Here is an 18064-nt window from a genome sequence, read left to right as displayed (position 1 = left end):
GAGGGAGGGAGGGAGGGAAGGAGAGAGAGAGGAGGAGAGGAGGGAGGGAGATTCTTCCCTGCCTGAGTGAAATCGGCAAGTACTGATAACTCAGTTGGTGCCTAGTGTGGGTCATGAGCAGGCTGTTTCCAGATAAACATCCCTATGAGGTTGATTCCAGATATCAGGATACTACCCTAGGAAGATGTAGTTCACTTCTACAAATTCTCAAAAATTGGCTTCTGTAGTTCTCATTTTTGTATATTTCTGATAATGAGGTGAACGACTAACATTTACATGGAAGTAATTCCAGGTTGTTAAGCAGCTAGAGAAAATACTCTAACCCAATCACAGAATAATGAAATAGTCTCGTATACCTGGGTTTTCATCATAATAAAATTATTAATTTGCAAAGGAGGCCCTGTGCAGTGATGATGGCAGATTTCAGTAACATATCTGATGCTTACTAGGCTCTGATGATTTAAAAAAAAGAGGCGTGCCACACAGGGGACCCACCAAGCCTCAGATGTGCTTCTGAAAATACTTGGTTATCACTGATGTTCTAGAGGTGCAAGTCTTTCTTTCCATGGGAGTTGGGTAGCCATGTGTTGGAGCTCATGACATCCATGAAGCAGGTGCAAAGGCCTCTACCAGAAATACATTAGAGTAAGTCTCTGACTTATGAACAAGCTCTGTTCCAGCAGGATATTCGTAAGTCAGATTCACTCATAATACAACAAAGTGAGTCTATACAGTTCACTGGTGAATCTTATACAGTACACTCCATAAACGGGTGTTCAGAAGGGTATGATCAAATGTTCAGAAGTCAGGAACTTACTGTACACTGATACAGACATTCAGCATACAGAGCTTAGTGAAGGAAACAGGCACTGATCGTAGCCTGAGCTGGGGATTGGACTTAGAACTTTCCACACATTGCCACTGAAAAGTCATCCCCATTACTTTCTGCAGATGATTGATTGGAAGTGGATTACCTCCAAGGAGCTCAAATACTTGGTACAGACAGAATTGGTAGTTCAGCCATCACTTTTGAACCCAGTTTATTATAATTGAAAAATTGGTTAGTTTGATTTGCCCCACTATGTGTTACAACTTGTTAGTTTGACACGCACAATACCTCCTCATGTCTCTGTGGTCTCCCTTACTCCTCATCCTTGGACTGTGTCCATTGTTACAACACTTCCTATCTGAACAGACCCAGATGAGACTTCTTGATCCTTTGGATCTCAGACCCAAGATTTCTTTTCTTGCCTGACCACCCTCCTCTTTGACACTGTTAAACCCGCTCTTAACTTCTCTGATTCTCCATCCACCCCATGGATGTCAGGCTGCACAGTCATCTTGCTGAGCCCCTTCCTTCACCCGTCCCTCACATTCTGTGCCCAGAGTCTGGACTTCATTCTCCTCTTTATATGTCCCTGAGTATCCTGCCTGTGCTCTTTTCAATGTAATTTCCTATGTCATTAAGTTTAGATCATTTTCTTGATCTTTAAGTGTATACTTTTACTTACCTATGGCACTGGTTTTTCAAAATGATTTCCAGAGAAGCGTCAACGTGCTAGACACAATGACTATTTTCTCAGCCCTTGTTCTTATCCTTACATCCATCATCTTACCTATTCCGTCTCATCCTTCACAACCAAACAAATTTTATCTTTAGTGAAATCCCACCCCAGATGTCACCCTGCCATTCCCACCACCACTAGTGAAATGGGATAGCCTTTCAAAAATCATAGTGCAGTAATTAATAGCTGTGGTTTCATACTCTTAGCTTACATTTTTATTTTCATTAACAAGGACATGGTGCTTATAAAGACTGATACAAGGATACAGGGAATGCATTTCTGCCATTCCAGTGTAGACATTTTCCCCTCCCATCCTCTTTACTTTTTATGTACTCTCGTGTATATAGTTTAGCAAGGTGTTCAGTCTTTTGCTATTGAACATCTTGTCTCATATCCAAAACTATCTAAAGATTGTAATGAATTTACTTAATGCCTCAAAATCTTTTTTGTTAACTAATATTAATTAAGTTGAAATGTTCTTACAGCAATATTGTGGCCATACATGTAGTTTGCATTTTATTAATTTTGAAATAATTAATTTTAGTTGACTGTAGGTCATACACCATAGGTGTATTCCATTCTACCACCGAAGCACCAATTGCATTTGTTTGAAATTTTCTACATCTTTTTGTTTTAGTTTCATTCCCAATATATAGGAATCATAGCAAAAAAAGAAAAAATCAAACACCAAGAAACATGTATAACATACTTCATCTTGTAAGTAAAGTTATGATTGTATTTACTTTTTAAAAATTGTGCAACTTAGAATTGTAATGTTGGACAAGACCAATGTGTTTTCACTTACTTGAAAAGATAAACTATTGCTTCACGTTTAAAGAAAATGGTGCTAATCATATCTTTTAAGGGAAAAAAAAAAAAGATGAGTACTTTGAACTCAGCCATGATTATTTTTTAAACTTTAAATCTCTAATTAGTACATCCTGACAGATAAAAATTAGTGTAACCTTCAGATGTTTCAGGATACCTGACAAATAATCATTTTATAGAATTTAAAGGTTTATCTTTGGGTACAAAGTGAGAAATAGTTTGTCAGAAGTTGATGGTGTCAGAATGTAAAGTACCTCAATTAGTTTTAAGACAAAATTATTGCTTAAATATATTTAATAATGCTTAACAATTAATTTGTGGCATTTAAACACACTGAATAATAGTAATTAATTTTTTTAATTTCCCTACATGAAATAAGATACAAGGCCTAGTTTTTATTCTAACTCAACTGAAAGAGGAATCAGGGACCATGGGATAACATTTCTAGAGCTCCCAGACAGCCTTTGTGACCTCGGATATGAAGTAAGCACATCCTAACTCCAGCACCTTCCAGTCAGTCTCTGGGGCTCACTTAGTGTCCCTAGATATTTTACTCTTCTAAATAACATACCAGCATTTTCTAAAACGCGTTCATAAGGTACTGTATAAATGTAAATTGCTGCTATTTTCTCATGTCTGGAGCAATGGAAAATACATTGACAATTTGTTTCATTATTTAATCCAGATTTTTCTTCCTTTCAGCTTCATCTAGATTATCAGAATAGTTTGCTTTTCCCCATGTTTTCTGTCTTTTTCCCAAGATGCAAAGAAAGAAGAGACTGCGAAGTGACCTCGAGACTGACTATCCCTACTTCCTTAATTTCTTGGACAGCTGCTATCATTTCACTTAGGATAATTTATCTACTGTTGTCCAGAGAAACTGACACTAACACACACAAACCAAGATGAGGACTTCCAAAATCTCAAACCGTTTACATCTGATCCAATACAGTGAATAATATAGAAATGTTTAAAATAAGTTTTATCAGATTATGATACGCCATTTGAAAAAAGAACATAGGCATTGAAGAAATACAACATCTTATGTCAACTGTCTCACAAGCTGTGAGTGTGTGGGGGTGTTGAAAAATGAGAGCTTCCTGCTGCTATTTCTTTTTTTTTTTTTTTTTTTTTTTTTTTTTTTTTGGTACCAGGGATCAAACTTGGGGCCTTCAGTTTGTGAGGCAGGTGGTGGCACCACTGAGCTAAATCTTCAGCCCTGTGCTATAATATTTCTAACTGACATATTTTACTTGCTGAATGAATGGTATTAATGCTGACAAATTAAGTGAAATACAGTAAGAGGGCAACCCCCTTATGTTAATCCCTCAATTAAATTAAGACAAAGTTTGTGTTTTACACTACGATTCTGCAAGGCTTTATCCTAAAATGAGGCCCACACATTATGTTCTTCATCATCGCTGAAAGTTACCATTTCTGTCCTTTTCTGAAATTTCTATACTTTCCTGAAATTCTTATACTAGGAAGTTTGAGCACAGCCATGACCACCCGTAGGTATTATAGTTAAGAGTCTTCAAACCTCATGTGGGAATTGTTATTTCTACCAAAGACAAATCCAATAGAGAACTTGTGTGTAATCTTGAGTGAGATAAAAGACTTCCTCCAAATTGCTTCATTGTTAGTCTTTTTCAGTACAACTAATGTTTGGCCCATATATATGCCTAAAGGGCAATGTAAATGTGTCCAGAGCTCTGGGTGTTGGATCTGTGTTGCATCTGTCATGAAAACTGACCAAAGATACAAGGGTTTCTTCCTTGTGGAAACTGTGCTAGTAAATTGCCATACACGTCCTCTTTATAAGCCTCGCCAGTCCTGTTGTGAGTATAGCACTTTACAGGCTGCACTTTTCAGTCTCTCAAGATCTTCAGTATCTTTCTACAAAGTCTAAATAAAATAGCACCTTGCTCTTCGTCCTGAAGCACATAGACTTTGGCATAACATGGGAAATGTTGTCAGCAATCTTTCCCAGTCCTCAGTTCTCAGGGCATTTTTCCCAGAGTTGCTACTATTCAGAAGTAAGGTTGGAAGTGGTTTTGTGTTAACCTGAAAAATAAGGATGATGTTCCAGTGTTGCAGTATTACATACCACAAAGGTTAAGGTGACAAATTTAAACTAAGAGGGGAAAAGTCTCAGGACTATTTTCCTGTAAAAGTATTCCAGCAAATTCCCTGAAATCCAAAATACAGTGTGAGAAGCAGTAACTTTAGGGCCAGGGATTTAGCTCAGTGTTTCCACCACCTGCCTTGCAAGCGCAGAGACCTGAGTGTAATCCCTGGTAAAAAAAAAAAAAAAAGCAATAACTTTAACTTTCTTCCAACTGTGCCAGCTGACACCACTGCTTCCTTACTTGGAGAACTAAGAAAGCTCCTCAAGTAAACAAAGGCGAAGGATGAAGTAAAGGAGGCTATAGCAGTTTCCAAAGCATTCAGCCACCATGCACCTTAAGGTGCAAGGTCTAGACTAGACATCAGCAGAAGCACTGTGCAGAGACTGTGAAATCTTTCTGCCTGTCATTTAACTGCTCAGCAAGTGTTCATTCAGACTCTCCTGTATGTCACTCACTGCTAATGCCAAGTAATGCCAAAGCAGACAAGTGGTTGCCATCACAGAGCATACTATTTAGTTGAAGATGTAAGCATTAAACAAACACATGGGCAGGGGATTTAGCTCAGTGGTTCTGCCGCCTGCCTCGCAAGCACAAGGACCCTAGTTCGATCCCTGGTACCAAAAATAAATAAATTAATTAATATAATATAATAATAATATCTTAGCAAATGAATGTAATATTTTTATGTAGTATGTATGTAGTATATATGCATTAACATGTAAAAAAAAGGTTTTTCAATAGTGTTTAAAATAATACTCAAATCAGTCAGTATTAGCCCTATTTATAGACAAAAAATACCTTTGTGATGCTGTTACAGTATTCAAAGAAATCTGTGGTCATTTGACAAGACTTGAGTTCTTCAAAATGAAAGATATAGACTAAAGAGAAAGTCTGACTATACCTTAAACACAGTCATAGTGTCAGCACAGGATTTTTCTTTTCTCCTGGTTCTTATTTCTAGGAAGAGAACTGTTACCTGTAAAATAATAAGGTAAGAGGCCGCTATATCCTGTAAAATAATAAGGTAAGAGGCCACTGTATCCAAATCCTGAGTCACAAAACATTCTTTAAATAAATCCTTAGGGTTTCCAACAGCTGCAAGAACGTAATTCCATGGTGCATATTCAGTCTTCCTGGCTCAATGCACACGTGTCTGCAGGAAGAGGGGGACTCAGCAATAAATTTTGCCATCGTGGGAAGCAGGGTGTTGGGAATGGGCTCCTGCGAGGTAGCTGCTGCTGCTGCTGCTTCATCATCATGGAGCATGAGCTTCAGCGCATGAAGGAAGTAAGTCAGTGCAGCACAGGACTGAGCCAAGAATTACATCTTTTTTTTAACTTTTTTTGGTCCTGGGGATTGAACTCAGGACCTTGAGCTTTCTAAGCAGGTGGCAGAACCGCTGAGCTAAATTTCCGGCCCTTATCTTTTAAACTTACAGTTTGACAATAGAGAGCAATCACTTTACCATTTTCCTTGTTAGTCCCTTAGAATCATAAATATGATAAACCCAGATAGAGTCTGTAAGTCTGTATGAGTTTTATTATAACATATATCTGTAGAAGTGTTAAGTATTTTATTTAAAAAATACATAGCACATGTAGGAACCAAGGGTGATAGCACACACGTTTGATCTCAGCACTTGGGAGGCTGACACTCGAGGATCATAAGTTCAAACCCAACATGAAATATATAGAAAGGCCCTATCTCTAAAAAAAACTCACATAGCTATCTTGTTATTATTTATGTAAAGTGTTACATATAATATTAGGATCTTTGTGATTTAAAATTTAGTGTTGAATGAGTGTTTGAACTTAACTAGTTGTTATAACTAGTTGGTCATACTTGTCTTCCTGTGTCCTTCAACAAACATCTCCTTAGAAAGTAGTACTGGATCGATTACCACAACGACCCCTTTCGTAATGGTCTTAGTGGGGTTTGCTCTGCCTCTGGTACTTTTACTAGTCTGACAAGGACTTTATATCAACAACTGCCCCAAAAGTGTGGTCTTTTGTAAGCATGAAGTATTCATAGGTTACTTCAGATATCATCTAGCATTGGCCTCAGCCAGGCCTGTTAGTTCAAGCCCTAAAAATAAACACTTATTAATCAGCTAATGGCAGCAAGGGGAGCAGCTCTCTAACTGCAGGACCTCAGTCTAACCTCATTCAATAACTTGTCTTATGTCACCCAGGATGAGGTGGTCTGCAGCCAAGAATGCCTCTGAAAGAAAAGCCATTCTCGAGCTTAACTAAATGTTTAAAATAGGCCCTGTAACTCCTCTCCACATTGACAGATTGCTTTCAGCTTGATGAAATCAAACCACACCTCCCACCCCAGTGGCTCTGTGAAGCCATCTTAGAGTCACAGAGTTTGCAAAGTAAAAGCTGCTGGTTACCTAAAGCCTGCAAGTGCAGCTCAGCCTTGTCGAGCTTTTAATCAAAAAAACAATCAGAAGGAAGCTCACTCCTGGAAGTCCTTATCTTCATAAAATTCAGCTAATGACTCCTGTTAAGTTAAAGTGGCTGTGTAACTCACTAAGGAAACTATTGGCTATTCACCCCGTGCCCGCAGACTGCTCAAAGAATACGAAGTGGAGGAGCCCTGTGGAGCTGGGCTCTGGCTGTTTACATACACGTATTTTGTCCCAAGAACTCCGGAAAGTTGAGCCCTCTGTATAGTTTTCCATTTTTTGACTGGCAGTCTTTTTTCTGTATGGACTGGAAATAGGGGGAGAGGGCTTGTTTTAATGTATACTTTTCCTTAATGTGTTTACTCCCAAATAAGTGAACTGCAGTAGATACTTTTTCGCCCTGCGCAGAGTAAATATTTAGCTCACAGATTCCACACAGAAATCTGTCCTGGAATCTTTGGGTTTCAAGAAAGAGTCTCACCTTTGGGTGAAGGGCTGCCCACCTCCCACATGTGGATGAAAGGTGGGCTTTGCAGTGGTACAGTCTCCCGGGACTGAGCACCTTGCCGCGCTCATACCCGCCTTTCCAGCTGTGCCTCCTGCTTTATGTGTGGTCCCCACTGCTTCCCCCTCCTTGCCCTTGTGCGCGCCTCCCTCTGCCAGCAATGTGTTCCCTTTCTTAGCGAGTGAACTTTGACTTCAAAACTTGCTCCCAAGATTGCCTCACCTCTGCCCACAGCCTTCCCTGACCCTACCAGGGAGAGCTGCATATTTCCTCCTCTGAGATCCGGCAGGGCCTCCTGCACGGTGCTCTAAATAAGTTTGTCTACTCCTTTTACACTAATCTTGTAGCATCCTGATCCCCCTTGTGCGAAATCTCTGGAAGGTGGCTGTGTTCCTGCAGCCTGTGCATTGCTCAATACAGCACCCTTTTCAGGAAGGCAGAAGGTGTCTCCACCCTGTTTGGCAGTGGGGAGAAGAGCAAGAGAGCCCTACAGGCCAGCAGGAGCACAGTGCTGGAGGGAGGTAGGGCTGGCCAGTCCTGGCATGTCATCCACCTGTGTGTGCTCCTAAACAAACCACTTCACCTCTGAGGATTTCAGCTGCCAGTTCAGAATGATGCACTTCTAAGAGCCAGATAGATTACTGTACATTTGTGGAAGTGTTTGTAAAACTCTGGAGCATTCTGCCCAGGATCAGCTGTGGAATAGAACAGTTTCCAGAAGCATATTCTGTGCTTTGAATGCAGCCCTGAGGTATTCTGTACTCACACATGGTCCTCCAGCTATTATCCTCATATTTCTTAGCTACAAATGTCTGAGAAAGTGGCCTCAGTTAACCTCAAGAAAACAAAGTGTTTGAGCAGCTTTAGAAATTAGCGCTGGCATTGTGCTTCCTCCAGCCCAATTGTGGGGTCCTTCATCTGCCTCAGAAGGCAGCGCTGAGTGCCTCCCGAAGTTTTCTGCGTTCCTTTTGACAGATCCATCCTACACAGCAGCCACCATTTGTTTCCTCGGCCGTGTTTTTTCATCTCCTTTCCACACCCTTTAAATATCAGTTCTGAAAAAAACTTTATTACTTTTCTAGTCTTTCTCCTCTGTTTTCAGCATGGTTTTAAAAAAAACATAATGGTAAATATACCATCCTATCCATTTTTAAGTGTGCGATTTGAAACATTTATATTATTGTGCGTCAGAGCTCTAGATTTTTTTTATTGTCCAAAGCTGAAACTCTGTATCCCTTAAACATTAATTTCTCTTCCCTCACTCTTGGAAACTGCCTTTCTACTTTCTGTGTCTGTGATTGTGATTACTTTAGCTACTTCATTGGAGTGGAAACCTCTGGTATTGATCGTTTTGCAACTGGCTTATTTCACTTAGCATAATCTCTATCATTGAGATTGAAACACTTTGTATGCAGCAGATTTCCCTCATTTTAAGGCTGGATAATATTCTATTCTGTGTATACCACATTTTAAAAATCTGTTCACCCATATATAAATAGACAGTCAAACTACTTTATTCTTTCCTAAAGCACCTTTGACACCATTTATCACAAAGAACTATTACTGAATTCGGCAAAACATGCTTTTGGTATCATAGTAAGTGTTCACAGGATGGTGTAATGAAACCTCAAGACTTTATCCTGAAAGTGGTTGGTGTAGCCCTCTTTGTGTGACTTGTGGCCTAAATGCTGAAATAGGCACAATTGTGTCATGTCATTAAGAGACGGAATCTGTACTTCGATCACTGCTTTTTCCAGGATTTTCTATCTACTCTCTTTTAAAGTAGACTTTCTCCTGATGATCAGCTGTTATGTTCAATGGCAGGAATGACTAAGTGAAATGGCTCTTACCCTGTGGTTCAGGGAGTTAGAGACATTTCCTTATTAGATTCTACTGTTGGGCAGGATTTTGTTTTTAATGGCACAACAGTGAATATATACAAATTAAAGTGTTATGAAGCTAACTTAGTCTTAAATCTGTCTTGAACTCCAGAATAAGAATACTATTATACTTGCTTTGTGGATATAGAAATGACACAGGAAGTTAAAAATGAGACATATCAAAGATATTATCAGCCAGGCCTGGTGGTGCCTGCCTGTATTCATAGGAGGATCACTGGAGCCCCCACAAGTTTGAGACCAGCCAGGGCAACATAGTAAGATCCTATTTTTAAAATAAACAAAATAAAACAAGTGATATTTTCCACCCTCCACCATTTAGAGGAAGGATTTGGACCTGTGCTATGTGGAAGGGCCCTTTTGTCAAGCAGCTGTATTCAAACTAGATACAGGGCCCCTTCCCGTGAGACCAAGGTGGGAGGGGGTTTTGGGTACTGTTTGAAGCCATATGGGAAACTGTTAGAAGGAATTGGAACATAGCAGGCCTCACAGCATCACTGTACAGGGACACAGCCCTGCACACAGCAGATCTGGGCTGGCACCTCAACGTGGTTGCTTTTGTACTTTTATCTTTGCTTAACCTCTCCACATTTCTATGTTCTTGTTTGTAAAATGGGACTAATAGTAGTTCTCACTTCAGAGGCTCATTGCACATATCTAATGGGATTGCATGTATGAAGACATTCCAGGCACATAGAAGAACTCAGTGTTAATTCTATTCATCATCATCCTCGTCATCATTACAGTCAATTTAGAATGGCTTTATAATAATTTTCTGAACATTAAAATATAAGTACTAAACTTACCCACTGGGCTTTTAAGCTAGATAATGCATATTAGAGAACTTACAACCGTAGCTGGCACATCTTAATTATTCAAGAAATATGAACTGCTCTTATAATTTTGATGATGGTTATTGTTATAGGCATCATTGTCATTGGCATTATTTTACTCAAAGAAATAACCAAATGACCTGTATCTTCTATTGGGCCAAAACACAGGGCCTGTGGCACGTATATAAAGCTAGAGTACACTCAGTTTAGGTTTAACTGCCACGTCAGTGCCATAACTACAGTGCCTTATCCTAGTTGTATCAAAAAGAGAACCAAATAGAAAAAATTACTGTCAGAGCGCAGAACTGAAAGATGACAGATATTGTCCACCAGATAAACTCTGACCACTACCTGCACATTGCCCTGGTAGCCTGCCAGCCCTGCCTGGGGTTACAGCCACTCCCCTCTGTGGTGCATGATAAGCTGTTCTGGGAAAGCTCACAGGCCTATTGGTGACATTCTCTGGAGCTGGACTCGTGTACCTTTTTATTCCCTCAGCAGGTTCCCTCCTGGAACTTCCTGGATTAAAGCTTAATTTTTCAGATCCAGCATTAGTTAAGCTATGCCTTTAAACATATAATCAGGTTGCATCTCTGTGATTTCATAACTATAAAGTTGACCTTTGAAGTTCATGTATTCACATTTTCCCTTTGCTTAGCTTAATTTTCTGTTTCTCTCCTGCCATTCTATTGTATGTGGTTCTTTGGGGAAAAATCAGAGCATAGATACATAGAAAGCCTCATGACGATACATAGAAACCATAAGGCCCTCATTTTCTTAAAGGAGCCCTATTGAAAATGGTGCCAGAGTCATTTGCAGAGTTTCTATGTTACTGGAGAGTGAAACTATGAGGAAAGCAGGCTCTTGCTGAGCCTGGTGAGGTTGGAGGCACCATCAGGATATATTTGTGGTTTGGTGAGTGGAAATGCCTGTTCCATACACAGATACAGTTGACTTTTGTAGTTTGGCATCTCTTCACTCATCTTAAACACCTTAAGGTATTTGGAAAGGGAAGAAGAAATAAAACAGATGAACCTGCTGAGATATGGCCAGGAACAGTAGTACTTCAGTTTGATTGATGTTTTTACAACTTTATCTTCTAGATAAAAGCTACTGTAAACAAAAGCCTACCTAAATTGGTTGTATTTAAAGGAAGCAAAAGCCAACTGTGTGCATCAGTGGGCTTCAAAGTGCTTAGTTTTCTTTTCGCAGCCAGTTCCTACACACCCTCTCTGCCAACATCTCAGTCAGTATTGCTCCCAGGCAGTAGTACTCTTGGTTTCTACCAGGCTGAAGACAAGCAGCCTCTCCCCTGTAGCATCCTAGAAAGTGTAGATTCCTAGTAACAGTCACAGTAACCTGGGAGATACTGTTTCAGAAGTGTGCGATTCAGGCATATTTGTGAAGCATTATTTTCTCACCTTAAAAAAAACTTTTCAAAAGAAAATTAGTTTCCTTCCCTATGTGACAGACTTAACAGCAAAAGTTTTTATTTTGTTTTAGGTTTTGTTGTTGTTCTTGTTCTTGTTCCTTTCTAAATGCAAGATATAGCACTCCCAGCTTCTCTTGTAGTAGGAGCATATACTCGATTAATACATATTTATTGGCTGACCTCCTGTACCTGCAGAATATGAACTACCAATCTAGAAGTATTTATCTGATAACTGCTAGGCTGGGTTATTCATATTTTCTTTTTCCTAAGATCCGTATTTTTCTTGTTTTTCTTTTGTTGTTGTTGTTGTTGTTGTTTTTGCATATCAGGGATTGAACTCGTGTCCTTGCGCCTGCAAGGCAGGCCGCCGAACCACTCAACTAAATCCCTGGCCCTTTATTGTTTTTCTTAAATATTTTTTCTAATGACCTATACATTTCCAACATTTAATTTAATTATCCCCATTCCAGCATTTGCATTCATGAATCTGGAAAATTGGGAGTTTGGGGGTTTTTTGGGGGGGTGATTTGTTAACCAAAGAGATTTTTCCCTATCATGAAATATTAATTGTGAATGAAAGAAAATGTTAACTACCTATTTAGAACAAGTTGAGATCTGACATACCTGAAGCATGGTGTCACATTTGGTTAACGATAGATTTATAGGGCAAACATCTATCAGCCTTAATCCTTTAGTTATTTGACTTTGCCAGGGATAAAAATTCCAATAACTTTTTTTTTATTTTAAGCAGACTTTATATATCCAGAACCCATAAATCTTCTTGTGCCTTGAGACAAATGTCTAGCTGAACTCTGGGTTACCCTGTGATCTTTTAAGAGCTGAGCTAAAGAAAAAGAAACCCCATACTCTATTCCTAAAAATAAAAGACTCCATGAAAAATATGCTTGGAGTAAGCAGTATTTGTATAATAAGATCTTTCCGATTTTATAATGCATTTCTAACAAACAGAAAGGTAGAAATGCAAAGTTTGGAAATGACTTCAAATTCATTAGAGTGAATCTGCAGTGGACGCGGTGGGAAGCACCAGAGTGGACTCCAATACTATCACCCAGGCATTGCCAATTCAGTGATCACTATCCATTATGGTTGTCATATCAATTATGAATTCTCTGACATCAAACACTAAATCAGTTGAAATGATGGGTTTGCCTTTGGCATGTTTCCCTGGGGAAATAACTGAGAAAACATGTAATATATCACACAACCAATTTTATAAACCAACCCCAACTTTTGGAGGAAGGCTGGGGTATAAATTTCTAGGTGGATATGATTTTTACCGAGGTCTGCATGAAGTATTCCCTCACTGCTAGTACTCTAATGTAAACATCATCTTGGATAGTTTGTTACTTTGGGGGTTTATGTTTCTCTCACTGTAATACTATTGGTATTCTGCCATTTCTCTCTGCCATAATGACCCATGGGGTATCATCACTTATGACAAATTTTACTTTTGAAGATACCCACTTCCTACTCTATGCATCCTTCTTTGAAACAGAAGTGCTCTTGTGCTTACTTGTAAATTCTTTCTCTAGGTTCACAACTAAATCATCTCAGTATGATGGTTTCCTACCAACCCTCTATGTCTCTGAGGCCCCTAATCCCACTCTTCAAAGGACCCACATGTGAATAAATACAACATAGCTGAAAACACACCTTCTTGGAAAACTTCTAGAATACTACGTCAGTTCTAATTATTATTTTCCTGTGGAACCTTTGGGCTTTTGCCTATTTGGTGTAGCGTATGACCACTTAAAATGTAAATAGATTCCTTCTTCTATTCAGATTTAAAGTCTGGAAAATAACCTTTGTTTTGTGACTTGTGTGCTATGCAAGATGGATGCAGAAGCTCATAGAGATTCATTTAGGCAAATGCAAAAGGCTCAGCTGTGCCAGAAGAAAACATTTCTCCAAGAGGACAGAGACTGAAGACAGCAGATGAAAGACAAAATGGCTTCTGCCTTTGCTTTCTATTTTTTTCTCTTCTGAAGAAAGATTTGCAATGTGCTAAAATGTCTATAAGTATAGCAACTAACAGTACCAAACACAGGACAAAATGAAGTCGAAATTAAGAATTTTTCCAGCTAATTTAATGTGGACCTGAAAATATGCAGTTATTTAAATATCAAGAGGAATTTCAAGTCATTCTGGTTGTGTATCTACATACATTTTAAATGCTCCTCAGTGTTATTTTCCTCCATGTTATTTTTTATCTGCCGTAATGGCCCATAGGGCATCATCCCTTATGGCAAATTTTACTTTTTTTACTTTTAGAATTGTGAAACTTAGTTGTTTCAAACAGATAAAGTTGTACAGCTCAGATCTATGAATTGAGAAAGCTCATAACTAGGGTTCTCTTTCTTTAGTAGTTTTAATTTGCAAACATGAACCTGCCAAAAAAAAGAGAAAGGAAATGAAGCAGCCAAGCCAAAAAAGAAAAGAAAAAGAACCAAGTTATCATACTTTTATTTCATTTCTAAATACAAAAAAAAAAAAAACAGAATATTTGCATTGTGTATTAAATTGACCATAGTGCCAGGACCTTATGATGTTATATTACATGATCACTAATCTGTTATTGCCATACACATTTTTACACACATACTTTGCATATAAACATGTGCAAGCATATTTCACTTGGACTGAAAAGTTATTTACAGCTCTGTCTGGAGATACATGCAACAGTGATTAACAAGTGCACAACCAACCTACAACATGCAGATTAAAACTAAATAAACAGTGTGAGAGTTTATTTTAAAACAATTACAAGATGTTTTATATTTCTCCTTCATCCTGAGCTATGTGTTTGAAAATACATTCTTCATGGAAACCACATGCAAGTCTTTTTGATGGTGAAACAGTTGACTTCCAACAGCCACATGTCTGCACACATCCTCAGAAGATAGCACAGACCTCACACAGCAGCTTAAAATGATAATGAATTCATACATGGTGAGATGTCTATGTGATTCTCTGCACTTCCTCTTTTATTTTCATTTATCTCTCATTCCTTTTTTAGAAACAATTTACCTGTGAATGAAAATCAAAGATTTTAATCAGTACAACTTGGTTTGTTTTTATTGTTTGATGGAGACCCTCATGAATCTTCTTAGCTTGACTAAAATCATCCCATCATTCCATAGTCCACTTGCCCTGCTTCGAATGAAAATTGTTTGTTTTGTTCTGGACTTGATCCAGATTTGTATTATAGAGCCTAGTGCACAGAAAATCCTTTTCCTGTAATCATATCAGTTCGGTTATTGAAAGTATTAGATCAGTTGTCTGAGCTTTCTTAATTCAAGGTAGAAAGGCAAATTGTGTCATAGTGGGTGAATCTTGCTACTTTTTGCTGTCGTACATTTCCAAAAGAGATGTAAAAACATAGCAGTTTTTAAAGATATGTACTTTCTCATACAGCTGAAAACATATAAGCTAAGTTAGTGGCATGAACTTAAAGTTCATCTTATGTGTGAGAGATATTTTAGGAGCAAAACATGGGTCCTAGGGATTCACAGAATGGACTCTATTTAACAAGTCTGAAACTTCATCTCTGGGAGAAAGAAGATATGTACCTCCCATGCTCACTTAGGCCTGCAGCTTCCCTCAGTTTTTCTCATAACCTATTCCAGCTGTTCATTTCCATTTATATGAACAGGATGTGGCAGTGTTCTGGGTTTACTCTTCTTCCCTCATGTTTAGATTCTGCCCGTAACTTCTGAGCCCCTTCGCAACGTGAAACATGTCTCTTCTTTGAGCTTCATGCAGTGATTCCATTATTTTTGCTCCATAGTTTAATTCCCCCTGATTGGCAAGGGCTTTAAATGCATCCCTCAAAAGTAATCATTTTAATTTCTTTTGCCTGAATTATAGGTTGTGTTTCCATATAGTTCCCAAATGTGGTGACACTTAAATTGAAATGAATGGCTCCTTTTTAGTGTGAAACTATTGACTTCATACTCAGCAGAATTATTCCCTGTAGACAAGTGGATCCCAATGCATATACTGGACTCTTGATAAGTTGCCTTGCTCCTTAGCCCCCCACACACACTTTTCTGTTTCTTCCAGGTATTGTAAATATTTTTTGAAGTTGAGTGATTATAATAAATTGCTATGTAAACACAAGTATGATGAGAGACAGACTAGCATAGTGCTACAAGTGCAAGGCGCACAGCTGGTCTTCTTGGGTTCAAAGCCTAGCCCTTCTACTCCCCCAATTTCTTCACTTTTAAAATGAGGGTTATCATATTGACCCCCTTGTAGGGTGACAGTGAGTGTCAATTTCATCTGTATAAGGCACTGGAAACACTGCCCATCACATAAGCAACATTCAATAAATGTTAATTACTTCTTTGTTTTTGGTTGCTGGAATCGTATTATTTTATATGTATTGAAGCAGCATGTTTATAAACATAACAGTTATTCGAGTGTCCTCTGAAATTTATGGAGACCTAGGTGTTAAACTAGCTTCAGAAAACCAACCAGAGAACTTGTTATTGAGGGTAATTTATCAAAATGATAGCTGATAGTGTGACCAGAAATCTTTGAATTCCAACACTCTCTGAAGAAGCCACAAGGAAAATTATAAAGAGAGAGAGTTAATAGTGTTTTCCTTCTTCCATAAATGGAAACAGCACCCAGGTAATTCCTGTATAATATGGCATAGCATGGAAGGGAGACTATTTTGTGTTACAGTTTAAAAAGCATAAGAAAGTTCTTCCTAAATTTGGGGGCCTAAACTTTCTGGTTATGACTGAGTTTTTCAAAGAATCATAGAAGACTTAGAACTACACGACACAAACATAACTTGCACAATATTCTATAAAACATTTGCAATCTGTGGTCCTCGGGGATTATCTAAGGATAGCTAGATTCTTCTGGAAAACTAAGAATTTACTCACTGAAGTACCATTTTTAAAACATTCTTGGTGACAATCTTTAAAAATACATTACAGCTTTCGCTGCCTTTTTTTAAACTGAACAAAATGTAACCAGCATCTGTTTTTCCTAGACTGTCCTCAGCATCTGTTGAGATAGACAAAGTCTGTTTGCCCCAACACCAAACAAGCTCTCACAGTTAGTTTTCTAAATGTCTTTTCCCTAGATGTCAGTAATCATTCAGTTGAGCTGGCAAAGTATCCTACCTGTAACCTACCTCCCACACCCTACATCGTTCTCCTTCACATTTGCAGCTTTAGAAACCCAGTAAGCAAGCTTAACACCCAAATCATAGAATGGGAGAAGTCTTTATTTTATGTAACCCCGGCATCCTCAGTATGAGCAAGGATGCGTATTGCTACACAGCTTAAGTTAGGAGCCAAGAAGATCTGTTGGTATAAAAGCACAGTTAAGCCAGGCGTGGTAGCACATGTCTGTACTCCCTGAGCTCTGGGAGGCTGAGGCTGGAGGAACCCCAGTTTGCACCCAGCCTGAACACTTACCCGTTAGCAAGACTTTGTCTCAAAATAAAGGTCAGGAGGTGTGGAGGAGTTAGTGATGGAGCTCAGAGCAAGAGCCCTGGGTTCAATCCTCAACACTGTGACAGAGGCTGGGGGCAGAGTTGCTCGAGAGAGCTGCAGTTATGCATATCCTTCTTTAGGCAACCCTTCTGCTGTGAATCCTGGGTTCAACAGTAACTGAAAAAAGCCAACCTGTAACCCACAAGACTCTCCCTGCTGCGTATGTGAAGAATGGCATTAATTTGTACTCAATCTCAAGCCTGTAGTGCACATTTGTATTGGTTATCTGTTGCTGGAGAGCAAATGTCTCCAAAATTTGGTGACTAGAAGTGACATAAAGTTAGCTTACAGTTTCTTTGAGATAGCACAACTTAGCTGCATCTTCTGCTGCACTGACCCAGGATATGGTCTCATCTGATGGTTCCATTAAGGACGGGTCCACTTCCATGCTCACTTAGTCCTGTGGGCACGATTCACTGCCTCTTATAGACTGTTGGACTTAAGGCCCCTCAGTTCTTCATCCAAGGGGTGAATCCCGTACAGAAGTTTCTGCATCACATTAGATAAGCAGAGAAGACAATCGAGTTTTCTAGCAGGATGGAGGTCACATCCTTTTGTAATCACACAGTGACATCTTATCACTTTTGCCCATTCTTTTTGTTATAAGTCACTGGGTCCAGCCCCCATTCAAAGGCAGGAGATGATACAAGGGCCTGCATTTGCCAAGAGGCTGCCTTAGAAGGCTGCCTCCCACTGTATATCTCTGCAACTCAGTTATGACTCAGAAAGAACTCCAGCAGCACCGTCGTCGGGAGCCTTCTTTCATTACTGCTGCTTCCCAATTTAGTTCAACACTCTGTACCTTGCCTGCTATAGATAACAATGGTGTGAACGCTCTTGGTAGAGTGAGTTCTAAATGCGACCTGGTACAGTTGCTAAATGTCTTTCCTTCCAGCTCATTTTTTTTTTTTTTTTTTTTTTTTTTTTAAA

General features: G+C 39.0%; 1 protein-coding gene across 4 annotated transcripts in view; it reads left to right on the top strand.

Annotated features, from left to right (window-relative positions):
• The window catches only part of Cdin1 (CDAN1 interacting nuclease 1), a 254736-nt gene that overhangs the window by 211628 nt on the left and 25044 nt on the right, over positions 1–18064 (top strand). The window contains exon 11 of one of the 4 annotated variants that reach the window (XM_033765025.1): positions 13154–13685. The exons of the other annotated variants lie outside the window; for them this stretch is intronic. Coding sequence (XP_033620916.1) covers positions 13154–13247 — 94 coding nt within the window. The 3' untranslated portion in view covers positions 13248–13685. Of the gene's footprint in view, positions 1–13153; positions 13686–18064 lie in introns of those variants that run through there. 4 annotated transcript variants of the gene reach the window in all.

The sequence above is a fragment of the Fukomys damarensis genome, unplaced genomic scaffold (assembly GCF_012274545.1).
Source record: "Fukomys damarensis isolate Sample0158 unplaced genomic scaffold, DMR_v1.0_HiC HiC_scaffold_17, whole genome shotgun sequence".
Classification (NCBI taxonomy): Eukaryota; Metazoa; Chordata; class Mammalia; order Rodentia; family Bathyergidae; genus Fukomys; species Fukomys damarensis.
This window is presented reverse-complemented; position numbering and strand designations above follow the sequence as displayed.